Here is a 24,811-nt window from a genome sequence, read left to right as displayed (position 1 = left end):
TGCCATATATCAATCTGCATATATTTGTGTATGGAAAATACTAATAAAGTTTTTTTTTGGTGTTTTTTTGTTTTTGAAGCAAAAAATCTTCTTTAATACAATATGTAAAAAAAAATAATAAACTGAAATAAAACTTTGATTTATTGACCTGGGTATCTTAAAACATCTAAGTGTAGAATAAATCAATTTGAATTATAAAGTCTTTACTGGAATCATGCTGCTATAATAGCAAATTGTATAGCATAATCATTAACATAGATAATATATATAGGAGAGGAAGGATGGTCCAGTGGATGGATCACTAGCCTAGAACTTGGGAGACTCACATTCAGTTCTCCGCTTTGCCACAGACTTCCTGTGTGACCTTGATCAAGTCATTTAGTTTCTTTGTGCCTCCATTCATCATTTGTAAAATGGGGATAATAGCACTGCCCTGCGTCACAAAAGTATTGTGAAGATAAATACATTAAAGATTGTGAGTGCTCAGATGTATTGTAATGGTGGCCCTTAAGCACCTAGAATAGATAGGTATTGTTGCTCATTAGGCCTGAGCTGTTAGTCCCTATTCCATTAGGAGGAAAAGTTGATGATATGAGCCAGGTATATTCTTTGATGTATTCTTGTTTATTTACATAATCCTGCATTTCTGAACACAGTGGAAAAACAGCAACAGGCAGTTTCCTTTCTCAGAAATCCCCCAGGGTGCATTTCCACTGAGCTCTGTACCAAAGAAGTTCTGTCTTTCTGCTTCCCTCAGGGTGCTGCTCACAGCTGCTTCTCTGGCATTCTGTGGACTTTCTGGTCTAACACACACACAAACTGCAAAGCTAAACTCTTAGCCCCTCCTTCTTCAATCTACAACCTCCTCAGCCCATATTCTCAACCTTGATCAGGTCTTGCCTTTGGTCCGGTGTTACTCACCTAGGGTTGCTTTTGTCTAAAACATTGTATTTAAAAGAGCTACAGTTGTTTGCCTTTATTAACTACCATAGGGTAAATCTCAAGAAAAGTGACCAGTGTTGATCATTGAAAGACATTACCTTCAAAACATTTAGTCTGTTTTATCTGTTTGTGGATAACTTCCCTCTCTTTTCCTGAAAAGGTTAGAAGAACAAGCATTCTAATATATGGTCCTTTTCATCTTAAAAGTAATGATAATAGTGAGAAATTTTTATATCATACAGTATGTGCTAAAGGAGGATGTTTTCTGGTCTTCAACTGCAGTTTAAGAAAAAATCATATCATTCTTGTGGTATTAGTTTTCATATTAATTTGATTTAACTTGGTCATCAATCTAGGTACTGGACCAGAGATTACAGGGCAAGAAGATCCTTTTTTTCTCTACCCTATAATTTCATGTTGGACAACAAAGAATGCCTATAAGGAAGGTAGGATAACTGGATTTTCTTTTTGTTATCAATGTTTCTTTCCTTTAAAATCCAGGATTCACAGCTTCTTAATTTTATTACTTTATTTTTATTTTTCATTGTTTGTAATAAGCACTTTACAACTTGAAAACATTTTTTCCATTTTTCTATCTTTATCATTTGAAACCAATATAGTTACTAATGTTCCTCATGGAGACACATTTATATACGCCTGAAATATTTGCAACAAATTATGACTTAACTGGAAATGTGATTTTTTTTCGCATTGGCTGATAACTTGAAAATGGGTTTATTTTGAAGAAAGAAGTGCAATGTTTTGTTAATTTTTCTATAAAAAGCAACCTCCTTTTTTCAACAAGAGACTTGTTCTTTAATGCAAGAGGAGTTTAAAATTTGAAGTTCATTTGCTCATGTTTTCAAAACAAAACATGAGGTTTGTGAAATCTGGCCTGTGCCTCCTCTTATACTTAAACAGTAGAATCCAAAATATAAATGGAGACAAAACTGTAAAATGAACATAATTCACTATAATCTTAACACTGAATAAACAGGGACTAAAGGTATTTTTAATGTCTTGGTGACAAAGATGAGGGCCATGGCCAGATAGCACAGACTGTAAACTGGAAATTATTAAAGCAAATCTAGAATTGGCAAAATAAGATTTATATCTTGCAGTGAGAACTGTGTAGGTGGAACCCCTTTACTAGCATGGTTTTCGTTGCAGGATTGGAACCTAAATGAACAAAATGCATTTGTGATATTTTATCCTTGCTTTTATTTTTCACTTCCTCTCTAATTCACAAAATTCAGTAATTTACAATAGCTTTTAGAATCATAGAATCAGAATATTAGAGTTGGAAGGGACCTCAGGAAGTCATCTAGTCCAACCCCCTTCTCAAAGCAGGACTAACCTTAGCTAAATCATCGACAAGCCGCAGCTTAAAAACCTCTAAAGATGGAGATTCCACCATCTCCCTAGGTAAGCCATTCCCATGCTTCACCACCCTCCTAGTGAAAAACTTTTTCCTAATATCCAACCTAGACCTCCCTCACTGCAACTTGAGACCATTGCTCCTAGTTCTGTCATCTACTACCATTGAGAACCACTGAGAACAGCTTAGCTCCATCCTCCCTGGAACCTCCTTTCAGGTAGTTAAAGGCTGCTATCAAATCCCCTCTCATTCTTCTCTTGTGCAGACTAAAAAAACCTAATTCCTCAGCCTCTCCTCATAAGTCTTGTGCTCCATCCCCCTAATCATTTTTGTTGCCCTCCGCTGGACTCTCTCCAACTTGTTCACATCCTTTTTGTAATGGGAGACCCAAAACTGGAAACAATACTCCAAATGCGGCCTCACCAATGCCGAATAGAGGATAATAATCACTTCCCTCGATATGCTAGCAATGCTCCTACTAATGCAGCCCAATATGCTATTAGCCTTCTTGGCAACCAGGGCACACTGCTGACTCATATCCAGCTTCTTATCCACTGTTACCCCCAGGTTCTTTTCTGTAGAACTGTTGCCTAGCTCGTTGGTCCCCAGTCTGTAGCTGTGCATGGGATTCTTCTTTCCTAAGTGGAGGACTCTGCACTTGTCCTTGTTGAACCTCATCGGATTTCTTTTGGTCCAGTCCTCCAATTTGTCTAGATTCCTCTGAATCCTATCCCTACCTTCCAGGGTATCTACCACTCCCCCCAGCTTAGTGTCATCTGCAAAGTTGCTGAGAGGGCAATCTATCCCATCCCCAGATCATTAATGAAGATGTTGAAGAAAACCACCCCCAAGACCAACCTCTGGGGCACTCTGCATGTGACTGGCTGCCAGTTAGACATGGAGCCATTGATCACTACCCGTTGAGCTTGATGATCTAGCCAGTTCTCTATCCATTTTATAAACCATTCATCCAACCTATATTTCTTTAACTTGCTGATAAGAATACTGTGGGAGACTGTATCAAAAGCTTTGCAAAAGGCAAGGTATATCACATCCACCGCTTTCCCCACATCCACAGAGCCAGTCACCTCTTCATAGAAAGCAATCGGGTTGGTCAGGCATGACTTGCCCTTGATGAATCCATGTTGACTGTTCCTGATCACCTTCCTCTCTTCCAAGTGCCTTAAAATGGATTCTCTTGCAGTCACTTGTGCAAATTTGGGAGGTTCTGCTACTACTAGTGTCTGTTGGATAGAAAAATGTTTTGTAGATTGTATACAGTATACCATTGAACTGTCTGATTTTAATATTAGCAAATTGCTTGCCTTTGTCTATGTGCAACATAATATAAATATGCCTTGAGAAATCATGTAATAAAAAGTGGTAATATAAATTTAATTCAGAAACAATTAGAATATTAATACAAGAAAGCATGTGATAACTCCATATGATTTTATTTTTAACATAGTAATGAAATTCAGGAAAAAAACTCGTTTCCTTGAGTTCTTTGTTCAAGTTTTGCACAAAGCACTGAATGAAGAGAAATTCCAACGAGTACTGGAATGGACAAGCACTGTGAAAGATTTCTTAAGAAGGTAACTTTAAATTATAGTGGTAACCCGAAGCAAAAATAATTTTGGTTTCTGTCTTCAGAATACCATGTACACTTTACAGCCTTTGTTTTAAGGGCTCCATCCAAAGTATTACTGCTTCCATAGCTACTGGCCTGCTAAAGTTCCATGGACCTCAAGTGCTATACAGCCACAGGAACTACACCCTATCGTGAGGGGATATTTCCCCCTTGCTAGTGTCTGTGTAAAGCCCATTTCTGTCATGAATAGCTGCACAAGCATGTCTCTTTTACAGATTCTTCACAGCAATATGGCCATTGGGTTTGTGGCAGTCACATTAGGAGAATAGAGTTTTCCCTAGCTCACTAATTTGAACTAACTACCAACTCTGCCAATAATTTGGCTGGCGAGGGTGACATAAGCCTTTTTAGTTAATGCAACTGGAAGAGCCAAAATTATGTTTGATGTAATTAAGCTATCTATAAACCTTTATATATACAGTAGAGTCTGCAAAGACTTATAAAGAATAAAAATATTTAAGAAACTAGGACAAGGCTCCTTTGAGATTCTGAACACCCACAGCTCCATTGAAGTCCATAGGAATTGCAGATGTCCTAGCTCTTCCTGCAGACAGGCCCTTAGTTAATATATTACTAACTTTTAATATTATTACATGTTTATTAGGAGGAATAACCACTTTCTTGGTATCAAGGGAACTTTAGCAAAGGAAGTAAGTGAGCTCAATGTGTCTGAAGATGCAAAGCGGTACGCTACGGTAGTAGAGTTCCAAAAAGTGAGTTGTATTTTTATTTTGAGCTATATATCTTTACCATCTAGCAACAATATAAGCACAACAATACAAACAAAAGTAAACACAGAACCCTCCTTAAAATCAGGAATGGAAACAAGCATAATTCCTAGCCATGAAAATGCCAAACCGCAATATGCCCCTGTCTAAAAGCCCGGGAAAAGAGATGGGTATTGGAGTATGCCCTGAAGGCCAACAGATATAAGCTATTTCAGTCAAGGTGGTATAGTGATTTCCAAAGTTCATAGAAAATACCTGTCAGCAGCTCCCTTTAAAACTGAGGGGACTTTAGCATGAGTGCCTCCATTGATTACAACTGTGTCACCATTGCACTCGAAGAGAGGTGATGTCTCAAATAGACAGGTCTCAGCCATTTAGAGTTTTATTGGTCAATAATGTAATCTTAGCCTCCACTCTCTCAGCTTTAGTTTTTGTAACCCATGGTGACATGTAAGGATGGAAGTGGAGAAGAGGACTCCTAAGAGCCATTTTATTGATATGTAACCCTTCTGCCAGTTGGAGTCGGCAGCAACAAGGGCAAGGTTCAATACATAGGGCTTCCTTTCAACAATATAACACAAAACCGGCTTGAGCACCCACACAGTAACCTGGGACAATTACACCATCCCTTGGGCGCCTCTAGAGGCAATGCGGCGCCTCTAGAGGCAATGCTTCACCTCTTGCAAGTACAGAGACTTAGTGTAGAAAAGAGACTTTTAATAGAAAGGGGAAAAGTAACCTGGCATTAACTTGGGAAAATGCCGCAAGCAGCATTCACACACATAAAACCATGAACAAAACACCCACCCCAGAGTATGTCGGGCAGTTTTCTTTAGCCTCAGGTTCTTAAATCCAGCACAAGAAGTTTCTTTAATGTGGTCCTCCCTTCACAGAACCCTACTCATAAATGTTGTCGTTAATCAGGGAAGACCCAGAGTCTAGAGGTGCAACTGCAGAGTTCACTTCCCACCCTCTTTGCGGGAGGGGAAAGAAGGCACCTTGCTCACTCCCTTATCTGGCTGCTACATTCTAGCCACCCTGATGGCTGCTTGCCACTCTGCCAGCTACTTCGCTGCCCACCCTACTGGCCGCTTGTTGCTCCGCAGGCCTCTCCACCAGTTGCACACCAGCCACCCCACTGCACACCATCACCTTCTGTTAACACCTGCTTCTCCACTATGACCTCTGCAGGTCGGTCTCTTGAGGTTCCATCCAGCTCTCAGTGATTTCAGCTCTCAGTGACTGTCAGCTTTTAGTGGGAGAACCTCAGTGCTAAAGATTGGCAGGAGCACTGGCTCACAGTGGATCATTTCAGCTCTAGCAAGCATTTAACAAAATAAAAGACTCCTAAAATAATCTTAATTAGCTCTATCTTTGAACAGAGGGTGGTTAAACCATGCCAAGGCCTCTTAGGCAGAGCCCACACTTTCAGACAAGAATACCTGTCCCGATCCCCTATCAACCTTTTCAGGGCTCTGGCATCTGAGCCCCTTGCTTAGCCAGTTCTGTTCAGATGATAGTTACCCTTCCATCAGACCAGGCTAAGCACAGTTCTGCTGCCCTTTGCTCATACTGTAAGGAGAACAACAATTCATTACCTCTACATATAACACTAAAGTGATTTGTAACCCAACACCAGCCAAAGGGATCATTTGGGCTAAGCAATCCCATCATGCTGAGCACCTAAGTGGGGTGGGTGTGCTCATGCAAATATAGTCTGGCCCTGATGCCTGTTTCTGTTCCACCAGCCAGCTTGGCAGGATGTTCAGACCCTGCTTACAGATAGTTGAGAACAAAAGATAACAGTTCTACCAAATCATCTATAGAATAGTCTGTTGGAGGAACAGTGTCCTCCCTCAGAGCCCTCTGGAAATGCTTGGGTTCCCGTAGGTTCTGAGGACAAAGAATTGAAACAGGTTACTGGCACTGCTAAGAGACGCATGCCCCCTGCACAAAAATGCAGGAGGTAATGATCAGTCCTTTAAAAAAAAAAAAAAGAAATATATTAAAACAAAATTAAAGTTTTTATCCTACATTTTTTCATGCAAGCTGTGAAATATTCCTTTAAGGAGATTTTAAAGAAGTGTCCAAGTACCAATATGTATCCAAAAATTAAAATGAAAGCCTGTAATATCTTTATCTTCTTAGAATTTGTGAAGGATAACAAAATTTCTCATTTGATAGCTTTCATTACTCATGAAGGAATTCTTTGCCCCCCCCCCCCACCACCACCACCAAAAAAAAAAAAATTCTGTGCACAGTATTTTAAAATTCTGCACATTTTATTTGTCAATAAATAATGTGGAGGCTCCAGCATGGCAATGGGGAGCACAGGTCATGGGTTGCACCCCCCTCCCTCCTTAGCCCTGACCCTGCACCCGGACTCGACCCTGACACAACACAAGGGCCAAGCCTGCCTCAGAATCACCCCAGGACCCTGCCCCTCCATGCCAGGGACACCAGGTGTTGGCAGGCAGGCTCAGGCCAGCAAGATCCAAGTGTGGAGGGGCTTAGCATGGGGGGATCTGGATTTGGAGTGAGAGGGTTCTTTATGGGGCAATCTGGGTGCGCATGACCCAGTGGGGGGTCTGGGAGCACAGGGGCTCATTGTGGGGTTCCAGGTGCAGGGACAATCAGACTCTGCAGGGGGGGTCCAGGTGAAGTTGGTTGGGGCTCAGCAGGGGGATCCGGTGTGGGGCAAATGGAAATTGCTGGGGTGGGAGTCCGGATGCAGCTGGTTGGGGCTCAGTGGGGTGGGGGGCTTAGATGGGGATGGGGATCCAGATGCAGGAGGAATGGGGCTCAGCGCAGGGATCTGGGTGCAGGGGGCTCTGGATGCAGGGGGTGAGGTTCAGTGGGGTGGTGATTCAGGTGCAGGGAGGCTTGGCTCAGTGGGGGGAACTGGGTATCCTTCCCCATCTGTGGATACCAGGAAGAATACCATCTGGGTATCCTTCCCATCCCCAGCCCAGTTTAGTCTAGCAGCTGAGCTCAGCTCAGGGTAGGAGTGTCTGGCCGGGGCATCCCCAGCCTAGTGTCCCTCCCGCCCCCCTCCTGCAGTAATTTACCTCTCTGATGACTGCTCTGGGTGCATGAAACAATGCATCCACACTGCTGGGGATGGATGCATGTCTACTCTTGCGGTTTCCCTTTACTTCCCATCAGAAAGTCATTTTTCTGTGTCGAAGCAAAGAAATCTGCAGGGAACATGAATTCTGACACGCGCATTGGCGCAGTATTATCCCAGGAGTATTTCATAAACCCCCTAAAATTCCTGCTTCTGTTGCATAATAAGTATCTCCTGACATCTTTATTAGTGATTTATGTCACTGATTTTTTATAAATTTCTTATCCCAGTACAGTTTAATTTAATCCAGCTAATAATAATTGTCAGTGTAGTCCTGTTTTCATTCACTACAATTTATTATATATGGAAATAAATCCAGAGATTTTGCAGGTATCAGAATTGTCTTTTAAAGTGACAGGAAAGAACTATGATTATTTCAGAGTCGAAAAACATGAAATAGAATTATTCTGGATCCTGACTACTATCCCAGTTTGAAACATCTGGAGTATGCCTCTCTCTCTGCAAAAAGAGTTTTCTGAAATAACCTTCTGGGATGCACGATCTGGGATGCATATTTTGACAAATAGTTCTGAAATTCCCTTTATTTTTCCATTTACATTTATACAGAAGTGAACTACAACATATTTTGAATGCAAATAGTGATGTAGATGCAATTAATGTACGTAAAGTCCTAGATGTGAAATATTTAATTAGCTAGTGACATAGCAAATATTTTTCTAAGCCCCTAGAGACATCAACTTTGAAGAAACCAAGAAAAGAAGTAATGACCCCTTTTAGAGGAAGGGAGAGTCTTAGACAATATTTCCTGAGACACCCAAATGTGGGGAAATCTCTAGAAGCACAAAGGTAAATTAACAGAGTTAGAATTCACTGTTTATACTAACTACATAGAAATAGAATTAACTTTAATGGAAATTTACTTTCTAATTACATCTGTTTGGTTTCTAAATTTATGCCAAAGAGAATGAATTCCCAGAGGGACTGATCATAACAGCAGGTTCACTGATTACCCTCTTCTGTGCAACACTCTGGCACAGAATAACATATGTTTCAAATCATGGTCACATCACAATCATGGCTAATTTAATTCAGGATCCTTTAAACAACGTCATAGTTCTCAGAGAATATCTGATAACTCTCTAAAGCTCTGTCTTTCTGGGCCAGAAGATTGTATTTATCAATTTTGTTAGCTTAATCGAGCTGGTTTACCACAGTTGAAAAGTCCCGTTAAAATGAAGATGCATTTGAAGCTGTGTTAACTGGCTGTGTTGGGGAGCCTAGACTTTAAAGAGTCTAGAGATATAATTTCCAGTATTTTCATCAGTCCAGACAGTTCCGAAATAGTTCTTACCCTCAGCCTTTTTGTCCCTTTTGATGTCTTCAGATAAAAAATGGATGCCTTTTTGGAAGGAATGCTTTTGTTAAACATGTTAGGCTCCATAAAGAGATAACTGTGTGAAATGTAAATGGCTGGTGATATACAGAAGCTCAGACTAGATGATCTAATAGCCCCTTCTGGCCTTAAAATGTATGAATGAGTAAGATGAATGTAAACCTTAGTGCCTCTGACCAGGAGATATCACTACGGGACCTCCTAGTGTCCTGGAAGTCCTTCCTCCATATCCCAATAAGATGCTGACATCAATGCTTCCTCCATTTTGCTGTGGATGGTAGATGCTTCCAGTTTATAGCAATGCCTTTTGGAATGTCATCAGCTCCCAGAGTATTGCTCAAACTAGTGGTAATATCACCTCCAATCTAAGAAATGGGACATTCAAATCAATTACTATTTGAGCAGCCTACTGTGAAAGGCTCCATTGGAAAGAGAAACAACCCGTCATAGTCTTCTAGTAATAAGATTTTTATATAAAAATCTAAATAAATAAACAAACTTGATCTGCTGGAGGAAGAGCTCTCTGATTTCATCATAGTAGGTCATTCACATGGAAACTCATTTAAAGACAAATTTACGAAAAGATTTCCTGCTCTAGGACCAATTTCAGAAGATTAGATTCTTGGTTCTTCTAGTGTTTCAAGGCCAGCAAGTATTGGGCTCTGAAGGCTGGCAACTTCTGGTAATGGTGGTTGCTTGTGCAGATACAATGTATTGGGCCATTTGCGGAGTTCAGCTGCAAAATCAATCAAGGAAATGTGGCTTGTGACAAATCTCATTCCAGCATACATCCTCTGTAGTTTTAAAAAAATGTCTATAAATGTATGAATACTAAATAAAAAATTAGTTTCCTTTTTATTACTTCCCTTGCCCATTGATGAGAATACATGCAGTGAGTTTCAGCCTTGAATTTGGAAAACTGCGGTAGAAACTCATCCAGTTCTGATTTTTTTGCGAGTGGTGGATTCAACAAGTGGCAAGAGAAGACTATTGTTTTATCAGATATAAAGGCTATATAGTACCTTCTGGTTTCCCATTTCATATAGTACTTGCTACACAGAGACAAAAATTCTTCAGTTGTTATTCAGAGAAAACTCCCTTGGAAATCAGTAACAAATGAGAGAATACTGCAGGATTGACCTATGTGTTGTAGAATACTCCTAAACTTAAATACATTTGAAAAAGAAAAATATACTCTGTCAGTAAAATCGCTGCTGTAGATGTCCTTTTTATAGTAATATATAATATGCTTCTGAGTTAGTAAAAATCTGTTGATTATACTGGGATTATTCCGTTGTGTACTCATTATCATTTTCCTTCATCATAGCTTTGGAAAGCACAGTATCTGTTTTGCTAATGTTCAAAATTGTTAACATGTTTTTGTTTAGGAAACAAAGAGATGAGATAGAAAAAGTAGCTTTTCACACTCTGGTGGTACTGCTGAATCCAATTGTTAGTAATTACTTAAAACGAAAAAGGTTTCATCAGGTATGTCTCGAAGAGATGCCTTGGAGGTCCCAGATGAACGTTTATCTGGCAATTACTCACTTCAATTTGTTTAAAAAGAGGCTGGAAGAGCAATATAATATTGGAGTTTTCAGTTTACAATATTTGAACAGGTATGATGTACTGTAATACTTAAGACATTGAACATATTATGAATGCTAGTGCTTACATTTTTAATTAAATCCCATTGGTCAATGTGATCACATGACTAGCTCCCATTGTGAGGTTGCATGCAAATTTTTATAAACCCTATGCACAAGGGTAAAGCAAATCTTACATCATACACTAGTGACTCTGCACTGTTTTGGGTGATTATTATAGTATTTTTGTTTTGTTAGATCAGGAAAGCACTATTTCTGTGTCTCCTGAAAGTTTTGGAATTATGCTATGGAGCATTCTTTTTGTCTTAATATTTTTCAGCATTTAAAACTTCTGACCATAATTCATTGTTTAAGACTTATAAAAGTAATTGAAGAATAATCAAAATTCAGTGATGGCAGAATGAATGTTATGAATATGTGTTTGGAAGTATTCTTTAATGCAATATCTAGATTAAAAAAATTTCTTTTCCGCCTACAGTTTTGATGTTTTGGATCCTGAAATATTCTCATTAAATAATTCTGGCATCATAGTCGCAAGAGCACGAACAGATGACAACATAGGAGCATTGAGTCACTTGCTGATTAAAAGAACACAATCAGGAAGCACCAGAAAAATAACTGGTAACAGTTATGAATGTGTGAAGAGACTAAATCTATTTAACCTAGCTTTTTTCATTACCTTATTTAATATTGTCAGAATTACGAAGCAGCTCTTACAGACACAACACTGTATGGAGATGGAGTGGTTAGACTAAGACTGGGAGTCAGGAAACCCCAGATTCTACTCCCAGCTCCATCAGTGGTTCATTGTGTGACCTTGGGCAAGTCATTTATACCTCCATTTGGGGAAGACTGGAAAGGGTCTCCTGACATTTCTAGATCCCGAAGGTGTCCTCTGTGTTTTCCTTTCCCACACATACTACAAAAGGAGACTTTTCTTGATATTGGGTATTTATAGCAGCTCTGGTCAGTATTATCTTTTTAATAGCCTTTTTCAGAAGCAATTGTTGCTGTGGAGAGCTCTTAGCAGTGTGGTGACTTTGACAGAAAGATGAGAGGGGAATACATAGGAATATAGCAATTGCCATACTGGCCAACACCAGATGCTTTAGGGAAAGATGTAAGAAGCCCAAAGAGGCAGATGTGAGATTATCTTCCCCTCAGGAAGGTCTCATCTTAAGTCCTAATAGTTAAAGATTGGCTTAAGCCCTGAAGCAGGAGTCTTATCTGCCTTCTGATATTCTTTTGTTACTTTGACTGTTATGACTCTGGATATCCATATGTGTCCAATTCCTCTTTGAATCACTAAATTCTTGGCTTCAGTGGCATCCTGTGATAGTGAGTTCTACAGTCTAATTATGTACAGTGTGAAAAAAAATTCCTTTTATCATAGGTCTGAAATCCAAAGTGTGGCTTATTTTTATTTTATTTAATATGGGAGGGCTGAGTCCTACATCCAACCTCCTGCACAAACTCCCTCTGAAATTCCTTAGTATATATTACTACTGTCACTCACTAGCTTTTTTTTCAATGCAGTTTGAGTGGCTCTGTCTGAGAACTAGTGAAGGTTGTAATTTAAATGGTTTAAAGGTTTGGTTAGGTGAAGATAAATGTTAAAAGTTTCAGGTATATAAAGGTTAGAAGGGCAGATATATTTCAGATAAAGAGCTTCTCTTTCACAGTCCTCTGATAAGCTTCCAGTTTTCTGGAAGTTAAACTACCTCTTCTTCCAAACAGTTCTAGCTTCCTTATCTTTGCAGATCAATTTCCAGAGTCTTTGGCTGAGAGCTAAGCACATGATCATTTCCCTTGCCTTCTCAAGTAACACATGCTCTCCATGTTGAGGAGTAGCAGTAACCAGCTTCCAGTACTTTCTGGGTTTCTCTGCAGCAGCTAACTAGAAACTAAGCAGCACTCAAGTCTTTCTTGTTATTTACAACCCAGAGCCCACTGTGAATTTATGAAACCCTAGAGCCATTTATATTTCTGTGTTCTAGAATTCTGGAATTGGGTTTTTTTCAACCTGAAAGAAGCATTTGCAGCAAGGCTTACCTGTTGCTTAAAGGCTACTAGATTTTGCAAGTAAGAGCCACCATAATTCCCTGTGAAAGAGAGCCATTACTAAAGAGCTAATTGTGGTGGTGTTGTAGCTGTGTTTTTCCCAGAATATTAGAGAGACAAGATGGATGAGGTAATATCTTTTATTGGACCAACTTCTGTCCAATAAACTTTTGAGCTTTCACAGAGCTCAGTCTGGGAAAGGTACCTTTCTAAGAACGGAAGAAGAGCTCTGAGTAAAGCTTGAAAGCTTGTCTCTTTCAACAAGAGAAGTTGGTTACATAAACGATGTTACCTCATCTACCTTGTCTCATTACAGAGCTAAGTAATTTTTACCCAAAACAAGCCTTGTCATGAAAAGAGAGGGTGATTCATTCCCCTCCTTCCCCGCCAAAGAGAGCTTTGCCACCAAAGGGATTTTGAGGAGCTTGCTGAATGGCCACTTCCCTAAAAAACTTCATAGCTTCAGGAAGAAAGACTGCTTAATAGAAAAGAAGTTCTGGTTTGGTTTGGAGGCTGGATAAAATATTAGGCACACTATTATTTTGATTCAATCAGTGTTCCCATTCCTACTTTGATCTCCACCTAAGTGAAAACATATTATATTATAAATATAGCTTATTTAAAAAAAAAATTGTTTATAAAATAATTATGAATTCTAATGTTAGCTTTGGCATTTCCTGACTTTTGAGTATTTAACTTCAGCTTTAAAATCTTAACAGTCTAGTGATGTGATTTTTCTTATGTTTTTTGAGAACTTTAACTAAGTTTTAACCAATTATTTTTTCATCTTAAGATCCTGATAAATCTTCTGACAACAGCACTAAACTGAGTGAAGCGGATACTCCTCGAACTCAAATGACAAATGATACAGAATTGTCCATTACTCTTTCCACCAGAGAACATGAACGACCTATGTCTAATGCCATTCTGTTAGAGCATCTCACAAAAACCTTTCTGCATTTAAGAAGAGCAGTGGTAACATGCACTTTTGAATTAAGATATTTACTACTGTTTTATCTTACTTTGTTTTTTTAAATACTACACTACTTCAAAAAACTTTCAAGTGGGGGGAAAACCAGTGATTTTTCATCCTGAGGAAAATGTTCAAATACTGTATCTTTCACTTTTTTCATAATTTTTCCTTACCATGTTTGCTAAATCCTTCCTTAAAGTATTGCCAGACTTATTTGTTTATATTGGTCTTTCCTTTGTTAGAAGAGTTGAGGGCCATGGTGAATAAGTGACCAATCTTGAGGTTTTAAAAATTATTTTAATTTTAGCTGTTTTGGGACCTCCTGTGGACCCTCTCTCTTTCTCCCAGTTCACCTAAACTCTCACTCCTTCAAAAAAAGTGACAGAGTGAAGTAATATATGTCACTGAATATTATTAATATACAAAGCTTTTGCAAACATTTTCAAAAGACCTTTAAGAACCTGTATCATCAATAGAAAATGTGTAGTTCTAACCCTATAAGTGTGTTACAGTTCAAAATATAACATTTTTTCAAATTTCTTCTTTCTTTACCTGCCAAGTCTTGAATTCATGTGGATTTATTTTTTTCTACTGCAATATTTGATAACATAACAAACATCTATAACAATACTTAATAAAACTTTTAATGTTCACCTAAAAATATCTGCCTATGGAATTTTCTATCTGTAAACACTGAAAGATAGAAATGCACAGATTAAATCTTCCTCATGAAAATGGGGTTATACTATGAAAGCTGCATTGTGGATGTTTCCTATTTATTGTGTCTCAGTGATTACCATATCAAATTTACTCAGTTTATACCTTTTTTTCCCTTTGTGAGCCCTGCAAATTGAATCAGAAGTCAGAAAGTTCAAGACATGTTCTTTCTGAATCTGACATCACAAAAAACAAAGACGGAAACATATTTGCAGGTGGAATTTAGTTAATAATTCTGTTGTGTGTGGCAAAATAGAGTCCAGCTCACTCTCCTGTTGCTGTGTTGACTCTCCAAAACTAATAAGAGTAAAAAATTCTTTCTGTCTTACAATAAAAAGTTCTGACTTGGAACACATCAACTCTTGCAAGAAAAACACAAAACTAAAGTCCTGGCAGATAAAGAATTTCTGACATTTGTTCAAGTCTAACCCACTTTACCTAAACGGAAGTTTTTTAATAAACATCACTGGGAAGAGGATCATATCCTTTGAAAGTGATGAAACCTGATTTCTGTTTGACTGCCTATATGAAATGATCCAGAGGGGTAGCCATGTTAGTCTGTATACAGCAAAAACAACAAGAGTCCTGTAGCACTTTAAAGACTAACAAATTTAATTTCTGCAGGCATAAGCTTTCGTGGGCTGCAACCCACTTCGTCAGGCATCTGAAATGAGATACTTGTCTCAGGGCTTGTCTATACAGCGATACTCAGGAAAATGAAGATGAATCAACTGAAGCTGTGAAGCCAATGCACATAAAAATAATTCTAGGAGGATAAAGCTTCAGCAAAATATGGCCACTTTACTTCTGAATGAGAGCATCCATACATAAGTTTTAGTGTGTTTTGACTTATGCACATTAACTTCACAGTTTTCATTGTTTTGTCTTAATATTCCTGAGAGTCCCTGTGTAGACAAGTCTTCAATCTGAGTGGACAATTGTAAACATGACATAAGTTACCATTACACGGGGTGAATATTGCCTCCCTTGGTCATCTCAACACAAAGGCCAGTAACTGAACAAAGGCTATGCTGAACTTTTTTCTCATCAGCCTTTCCAAAACAAAATGAATTTTGGTAGTCAGTGTGGGGCAACAGAGAACTTCATTTTTCCTGTGCTGTCAGTTTGTCTCCTTACATTAACATTAAATTCACTTACAATTTTAAAAAAATGTTCAAGTAAAAGTTTCAGAAGATGGAGTGTAAATTTCACACACTGTCATCAGCTGAAAAGTGTGGAAAACCCACGAACATGTTAGTTCTTTAGCAGCACTGACAAACAACCTACGAACATGCAGTTCTTTAGCAGCAGAGTACTCTGCAAGATCCTACAAGCTGCACTGGAGAAACATGTCACTTTTTAGTTTGGCTTTGGGCCAATTCCCCCCCCCCTCAGTTACATTCATACAACCCCACTGATATTACTGATTTCAGTGATGTTGCAAGGGCATAATTCAGCCCACTATATCTCACATTGCTAATATGTTGTAATTGTGTATTTTGAACTTTATAACAGGAAGCGATTCTTTTCATCACTCCTGGCCAGGGTCATGGTGTATTCTCCATCACTGGCAATTTTTACATTGATTGGATGTTTTTCTAAAAGATGTGCTCTTGATTATTTTGGGGGAAGTTTTATAGTCTGTGTTATGCAGAAGGTCAGAACAGATGATCACAATGATCCCTTCTGTCCTTGGAATCTATAAGTCTATTAATTGATTTGAAATGTGAACAACCTTTATGTATACACTGTGGAGAGAACAATTCTGCTAATGAAATGTAGAATTTTATTTGGTATTGGTCAGCTCCTCGCTTTTTGTCAGAAAGAAAGCATGGGAGTTTTGCTATTGATTTCAGTGGGCTACACTGTATGTGTATTCGTATGTTGTCATTGTTATAGCTACTTCTTTATTTTTTACTCAAAATGTATAATTCCTACTTTTTGAGCTCCTGTTTTTCTGGAGAAAGAAGGATGATCTTATAGTTAAGGAGAAGAATTGGTAGTGAGCATACCTGTACTCTATTACCATATAGGTCACAAGCTCAAAATATGACCTTGAGTAAAGTACTTAATTTTTCTAGGGCATGTCCTTAGATAATGTAAATTGTCAAACTCTGTTCTAATCAATGGTGTTCATATCCATTCAGAATGCTGCTGCTAAAATAATTTTCCTAGTCCATTCCTTTGACCATGTCACCCTTCTCTTTGAATCCCTCCACTGCCCTTTCCCCCCATTCTCTGTAGCATGAAACACAAGCTGCTTGTATTCACCTTCATGACCTATCTCCACTCTACCTATCATCTCTATCACCAGCTTGATAGTGAATGAATCACCTCTTATTGGCCCATGATGCCAGCCTCCATTGCCCATTTGTTAAATTTTCAACACTTTTGTACTTTCTACCATGCTGCCTTTCATGCTTGGGCATAGGTGCTGGAACTAAGGGTGCGAAGGTTGCTGCTGCACCCCCTGGTTTGAAGTGGTTTCCATCATATGCAGGGTTTACAGTTTGGTTCAATGGCTCTTAGCTCCCCCCCCATACAAATTGTTCCAGTGCCCTGCATTTGGAAGGTAGTACCTGTAAAAATCCACAAAGCTACTTCATTATCTACCTTCATTATCTACTCTCATTTGCTGTGATGCTTACAAAAAACTTGGCAACTATTAGGCTGCTTGTGTACAAAGATCACTGCCTATTGTGTTGACCACTGTTGTTACCATTTACTTGTATTCCCTAGTCTATTTATATCAGGCCATGGACAGCAATTCCAGGCCCCAGGGCAGAACAGTCCCCCTAAAAAGGGATGGCTGAGGTTTACAACCATGAATGGCAAGTAAAGCTTCCTCTTGAGGAGACTAGCTCCCTGTCCTGCCTCTTCCATCTGAGGCCCCGCCCACACTCTACCCCACTCCACTCCAAGCCACGCCCCCCTTGTTTGGCCTACTTGCCACCATGTCCTCGCCTCCCCCCCATTCAGTCTCCCTCTCTTCCACACTCACCTCTTCCCCCAGGAAATGAGCGACAGTGGAGGGGCTGAGCGGGGAGTGGGGAAGAGGGACACGGCGAGCAGCAATGGGGGAAGAGAGGATGGATGCATATGGCAAGCGACAGGGGGAGGGTTGAGGCAGGAGGAAGGCCAAGCAGGGAAGAGGAGGTGTGGAAGAGAGGAGGGGGGCTGAGTGGGGAGGGAGGGAGGGATGTGGCGGTGAGAGGAGAGGACCGAGTGGGGGTGGACTGTGGGTGGAGCCACGGGCGGAAGAGGCAGGATGGGGAGCTAGCTTCCACAAGGGGAAGCTTCATCAACCACCCTTCACTGGGCCTCTGGGCAATTGCCCCTTTGGTAATCCCCCTCAATCCTCCTGTTGGAGGGCTTGGTTTATATCCATCTGTTCTCTTATTTTATAATTAAATTGTAAGCTTCTTGGGGAAGGGACTATCTTTTTGTTCTGTGTTTGCACTGTGCCTAGGACAGTGAAGTCCTGGTCTATGCCTAGGGCCCCTATGCGCTACAGTAATACAAATAATAATAATATGACCATTTACACCTGCTGAAGCTTTGTCCTTCTGTTTCCTCAGAAATAAAATTTGTGTAATGAGATTTACTTCCCGTGTGTATTATATTGTGAAGCTAAGTGTATTAATTTTTGAAAAGTAGATTAAGAATCTGGAAGGTGTTAAACGATTGCAAATTATATCACTGATAAGACCTCAGCTGTAGTATTGTGTCCAGTTCTGAGTGCTATAGAATCATAGAAGATTAGAGTTGGAAGGGACCTCAGGAGGTCATCTAGTCCAACCCCCTGCTCAAAGCAGGACTAACCTTAGCTAAATCATTGACAAGCCGCAGCTTAAAAACCTCTAAAGATGGAGATTCCACCATCTCCCTAGGTAACCCATTTGAATGCTTCACCACCCTCCTAGTGAAAAACTTTTTCCTAATATCCAACCTAGACCTCCCCCACTGCAACTTGAGACCATTGTTCCTAGTTCTGTCATCTACTACCATTGAGAACAGCCTAGCTCCACCCTCTCTGGAACCCCCTTTCAGGTAGTTAAAGGCTGTTATCAAATCCCCTCTCATTCTTCTCTTTTGCAGACAAACAAACCTAATTCCCTCAGCCTCACCTCATAAGTTTTGTGCTCCATCCCCTTAATCAATTTTGTTGCCCTCCGCTGGACTCTCTCCAACTTGTCCACATCCATATTTCAGGAAAGATGTGGACAAACTGGAGAAAGTCCAGAGGAGAGCAACAAAAATGATTAAAGGTATAAAAAACTTGACATATAAGGAAAGATTGAAAAAATTGGGTTTGTTTAGTCTGGAGAAGAGAAGACTGAAGGGGGACATAACAGTTTTCAAGTGCATAAAAGGAGGAGGGTGAGAAATTGCTCTTCTTAACCTCTGAGGATAGTACAAGAAGCAATGGGCTTATATTGCAGCAAGGGAGGTTTAGTTGGACATTAGGAAAAACTTCTTAACTGTTAGGGTAGTTAAACACTGGAATAAATTGCCTTAGGAGGTTGTGAAATCTCCGTCATTGGAGGTTTTTAAGAACAGCTTAGATAAACGCCTATCAGGAATGTTCTAGTTATTATGTAGTCCTGCCTTGAATGCAGGGCATTGGACTAAATAACCTCTTGAGATCCCTTCCAATCCTACACTTCTGTGATTATGATTTTATTAATGTATTAAGTAAGATCTTACTGATGGTGGGTAATTTAAGGAAACCTTCATAAGTTTAGAGGATTATTTCTATCTAAATTTTGAGGTAGAGGAATCTATATTTTGAAAATATAACAAAATTTTGAAAATATTATATATAGGTTCTTGCTCATCGTGGTGGCCACTGGACATTGCTTCAAAATATCTGCCGAGAGCTTTGGAACTATACTCAAGAAGCGCTGTCAATTGCCAAGCATTCACATTCTCTTAAAGGATTATTTCCTATTACCAGAGATTTTCTTATCAGCACCATCTGGTTGCCATTCTATTTGGCATCAGATACGATCCTTGATATGATAATTGAACTACAAACTAGTAATTCCCTAAAGGTAAACATGAATTTTTATTCATATATTATAGTTAGTTCTTTGAGTGATCTGGAAAAAATACAGAAGGGAGTCAGGAGGAATTATTTTCTTGCACTTATCTTTGATTTTAGTAACTTCAAACTTCTGCCAATAATACAGCTTGTACAGAAGAACAGTATTTCTTACATGTAGAAATATAACTTACTTCTAAAAACTTGATTTATAAGAAGACGATACAAATTGATCCCATCTATTCTCATTACTGTCTGCCTCGATTTTACATTTACCTTTTCCTTTTATCTTTCAGTTTGTGTGTGTCCAGGAGAGCCGGGCAGGAAATGCTTTTCCTCACCCATCAGAATTTTCAAGATTTTGAAAAAATTTTCCATCCCAAATCAGGATGAAAAGTCAAAATCCTGAAAATTTTGGAGACCAAAAATCTGAAATTGTTTTGGATTCGGTCAATCTAAATGTCCTGTTTAGAAAATTTTAAAGCACTTTTGTTTTGATTTAAACCTTTTAATATATTTTTACTATAAATTAATTTAGATTTTTAAATTCAATTTTAAAATGAAAATTGAAACTGAAAACCAAAAATATTTTGAAACTTTTTCATTTAAAATGTTTTAAAATGGGAAACTGATTGAAACCAACCCTTTCCTGTGAACAGTTTCGGTTTCAACAAATTGGCATTTTCTGACAAAAAGTGTGGGTGTGGGAGTGTGTGTGTGTGGGAGGTGGGGGTGTGTGGTGTTTTTGTCTTTTTTCCCCAAAAAATTCCCAACTGGCTCCACTGTCCACTTACAAATCATTGATTAAACTGAGCCCAGTGACCAAGGGGGAAAAAGTCTATGTGGCAAACAAAAGGAAATGGGCAAAAAGAAAAGCAATCTAGAAAGAGTTACATTAAAACTGTGTAACTACTCATTGCAATACAATTAATTGCATCAACTTTGAAAACTATTCATTATAATGTATTATGTTCCACTTATAGATTTTTGATCCTGAAGGAGATTTCTGTGTTCCAAGTTGTGTAGGAGGAATTACTGATGAGGATGGTGGTTCTAATCTTTCTTTTTGCTGTCCTCTTGATGATGTGAATATGGTTGACTTGAAATGGATATGTGGTCTGATACTTAGAACAATAGAATTCTTATACCAAATGAAGAAATGGGAAGCACTGGTACACATAGCCATGCTTTTTAACACAATTACACAGTAAGTAACACTTAAAGGCTTATGAAAAGGAAAAAGCTAGATTATTCATTTAAAATATTAGTAATTTTGATTTATAATAGTACTTGACTTTTTCCAGTGAGAGGTATGCAGAACAAGTGACTCCACTGCTGGTATATGCACAGAGACAACTTCTGGAAATAATACAGCAATTCAGAGGCCCAGATAGTCCTCAACCTCATTTCATAAAATACCTGGCTGAAAACGCAGACAAGGTGAACTATTTATTTAATTATTTAGGTACTGACTCTCTCTGTGGACTAAATCCTGAAAAATACTTCAATTTATTATGTTTTTAACAGATTAAAAAAATTTCTCATAATGTTCAGAAACAGGAATCTTTATGATGAAATTATGAACAATATTGATCAAAGTTTATTCAGCTATACCATATTATAGGTATGTGTCGGGGTATTCTGTCCTTTAATGGCAGTACCGCTTAATAATCAGTCCACACTGCCATCTGGCATGACCCTTTAAGAGTCAGAAAGGTCTGATTATAGATACAGGGACCTGGAAGATATTGGGAGTGAAGAAGCTGTCTGGGGAGTAAAACGTGTTCAGGAGGAAATCCCATTACTGTTTCTTTAAGGGCCTGGGATCAGGAGTCTTATAGATAGGACAGAGCAAATCAGATAATAGGAGACATCAGCCAGGAAAGACTGGCCTGCTGAGATCCCTGAAGCTTGAGGACTAATTAAGGAAAAGTGGCCAGCTGAAGAAGAAGTTGGCCAAGGCTTTACAGCTGGTGAACCTAGAACTCCTCTCCAGAGAGCTGAGGGCTCCTGCTTAAGAAGGACCAGAGAATCTAATTAATACACTCCAGCTTCAGAGAGGAGAGCTAGGAGACCCCTTTTTAAAGAGGGTCTGAAAAGGCGTAATCCAGAGAAGAACCAGGAAGGGTTCCTGAAACGGAGACTGTTTCCCTAAGCAGGGTAGAAGGAAGGAACCAGAGACCATTAGTTGGACTGAGCCAGAGAGGATGAATGCCCTGCGTATAGCTGAGTAAGATCTTACTGATGCTGATGACTATTGTTAATCAATGAGACTATTGGAAGGGGATGTTCTTTGATAAAGATGTCTGTCTGGACCTGTTTATAACTTGGGGTGAAGGAAAACTGATGCAGGGCCCATATGGAGTGCCATGCCTGACCAAAAAAAGGACACACTGGGTGACCTCCATGTTATTACATGGTCAAAATCTAAATTTGAGGCCTAAGATGCTTGACAGTACCTTTTAAACTGAGAATATATATCTGGGTGTTCTATGCACTTCTTGATTAATTAAACCATGCCCCTTGAGGGACTGGTTTGTTGCTATGTACTTGAGTTCTTAACCCATAAAAAGTCAGAATTTCTTATATAGAGCAAGCTTGGAGATGTCAAAAGCCAATGAAGAAGAACATGAGAAACCTGTACCAGGAATTCATACGTTCAGCAGTTTTCTTCTGCTCAAAGCTATGATTCTGTATATTTGACAGACATAAAGCCTGCCAACAAATTCAGTGATAAAACTCCAATGGCAGCAAAAAATTTCAAAAATGTGAAGATTTTTTAAATGATTGCTAATATCAAGAGTACAGTAATCTGTGCAATATGTTTCAATAAGGTAGTATAAAAGTAATGACATTTTTAAAGCAATGTCTCAAATGGCATAATAAAAACTAATTTTAAATAATCGTAATTAATATATTAGTTCAAGACATCTCTGCCAGGTTTGAGAGCCAGGGTATTACGCTCTGTACAGACATATATTGGTCCAGATCCTCAGCTGGTGTGTACTGACATAGTTTCATTGAAGCTAATGGAACTCTGTCAGTTTATACCAGTTCTGGGGATCTAGCCTATTAAAAAATAATGGACTTTTAAATTGTCTAAAGAAGCATACCGTGATTCTTACTTAGTTGTCCTAATAATACAATAAGCTTAATATTTCATGAGAAACATGACAGATTGAAAGCTATGATATGTAATAATGTATTACATGTCAGCGTATGGCTCTTAATTCTGGCAAGCAATTCTGGCATGAGGTATAGAGCTTTAAGCATGTAAAAGTCTTGGCCTTAAATTTCCAAACTTGAATGCCTGAAGTTTGGTATGTGACTTCACATCTAGATTCTTAAATAAGAGGCCTGATTTTCAGAAGTGCCGAATATCTGAAGTTCCTGTTGACTCTAGATAGTAGTTGCAGGTGCTTAGCATTTTTGAGACTCAGACCTCTTTTGTTTAGGCATCTAAATATGGATTTAGGTGTCTAACTTGAGGCCCTCAAGTTTAAAAATATTGGCCATTTTAATTATAAATGAGTGACTAAGTGAAAAATCTTCTTTTGTAGATAAATTGCAGAAACTTCATTGGAAAACAGTTGCATGTTGCCAACACATTTAATGAAGTGACAGTTTCTGGACACCATTTTGTTCCTGAAGTGCCAAATGTTTATAAAGGTCAGAGCACATTCCAGCATAATCCAGTCCTTCCTTTCTCCAAAAAGTTTTGTTTTGCATTAGTTTTTGTCCTATCCTAGGATATCTCTTTCACATAGTATTAGAAGCTGTTGAATTCTGCTTTTACAAGTTTATGCTAGCTTCAGAAATATTGTTTTGAAAGGGGCTATATAGCTCAGGTGCGTTGTAATGGCAAGAAGACCCTTTCAAATCTGTTCAAATTGGGGCAGGACAATAGTGAAAAGTTTAAAGCCTCAGCAGGTCCTTCAGAAGGAAAAAGAAGACATGGTTCTCCACATCACATGTGCCCAGTGCTCCATGTATAATTTACAACAACAAAACATTTTTTAAAAGTTTAAAAGTACTGTTATTGACTCTGTTAATGCTTTAGATTTATGGTCATAAACCAATTGGAAAGCTAATCAACCCAGTGTATTAAATTTATTTTATCTAATAGTTGAGAAATTGTTCGGATATGTCTATGCTCCTATATTTTAACTACAAAATATAAAAATTGTTCCTAATTACTATTTCCTTTCAGATGGCAGTCAAGCAAAAGTTCTAGTTTGTGTCCCTCTTGATGTGACAGACACACTGAAATGTTTCAGAGAAACGCTAGAAAAATCTAAATACCACAGCAGAGCACTTAGACACAGCAGAAAATTGCTTTCACTATTTCTTGCTCACACACAAGGTAAGGTGTTTGTTGTGTCATCTCTTACTTATCAAATGTGTCTGGTTCCAAGCCACCCCTATAATGAGTGACTGCATATGGTGTATATTTTTAGTAATAAATATTGGAAAAACCAATTTTTAAAATCCAGTGATAGTTGTTGAGAGTAAGATAATAGTCCCTTTCATTTAAAGAAAAATTCTGAATTCTGGTAAGGCCAAAATTTAACCAAACATTTTTCTTTTTTCATTAGATTTCATTATATCATAATTTATATATATATATATATATAGTTGCCCCTTTTTGGTCTGAGTTATTAGCCAATATTTGGGCCTCTTGATGGGTTATTTTCATAAGGAGGAGAAATTGAAGGTAGAGTTAGGAATTTCTGTAATGCAATCCTTTTTATTTACAAAGATTGTATATAAAGTTCTGTTTCCTTGAACACAGTAGAAATGAACAACAGCAGGCAGTTTTCCTTTCTCAGAAATCTAAGTCTGCTTTTCCAGTGAGCACTATGCCCCAGAAAAGCTCTCTAGGCTTCCTCACAGTGCCACACGGATGACTGCTTCTCATGCTTTCTGCTCAATTCACATTCAGACACACAGCTGCAACCACTATCTTAGCCCTTGCATTTGCAAATAGTTTCAGGTAAACCCCTCTTATTCTCCCTGTGGTTAGTGCTTTCTCAGGCCGTGTCCTGCATCCAAGTACCTTAGGACATGGCTCCTATTGTTTCAGCTGTCACTACATAAAGGAACATTTGATTGCTCCTTCTACTTAGCCTGAAAGAAGGGCACTTAGAACAGTGAGATCTTCGAGTGATCTATAAATCAGACCCTTATGATGGCAGCCATTAACATCTTCCAGCATAACAATATTAATTG

At 38.7% G+C, this 24,811-nt stretch overlaps 1 protein-coding gene across 1 annotated transcript in view; it reads left to right on the top strand.

The window, feature by feature from the left end:
* Nucleotides 1-24,811, top strand: part of CFAP54 (cilia and flagella associated protein 54) — a 173,878-nt gene that overhangs the window by 71,501 nt on the left and 77,566 nt on the right. The window contains 12 exon segments of the mRNA XM_067559769.1: nt 1,299-1,388; nt 3,789-3,915; nt 4,576-4,684; nt 8,509-8,633; nt 10,569-10,799; nt 11,266-11,408; nt 13,642-13,823; nt 19,365-19,592; nt 20,566-20,789; nt 20,887-21,022; nt 23,143-23,251; nt 23,793-23,945. Coding sequence (XP_067415870.1) covers nt 1,299-1,388; nt 3,789-3,915; nt 4,576-4,684; nt 8,509-8,633; nt 10,569-10,799; nt 11,266-11,408; nt 13,642-13,823; nt 19,365-19,592; nt 20,566-20,789; nt 20,887-21,022; nt 23,143-23,251; nt 23,793-23,945 — 1,857 coding nt within the window.

The sequence above is a fragment of the Emydura macquarii genome, unplaced genomic scaffold (assembly GCF_026122565.2).
Source record: "Emydura macquarii macquarii isolate MOO-44397 ecotype Brisbane River unplaced genomic scaffold, CSIRO-AGI_Emac_v2 contig_2205, whole genome shotgun sequence".
In the NCBI taxonomy this organism is placed as follows: domain Eukaryota; kingdom Metazoa; phylum Chordata; order Testudines; family Chelidae; genus Emydura; species Emydura macquarii.
Note: the sequence above shows the minus strand (reverse complement) of the source record. Positions and strands in the feature narration are given on the sequence as shown.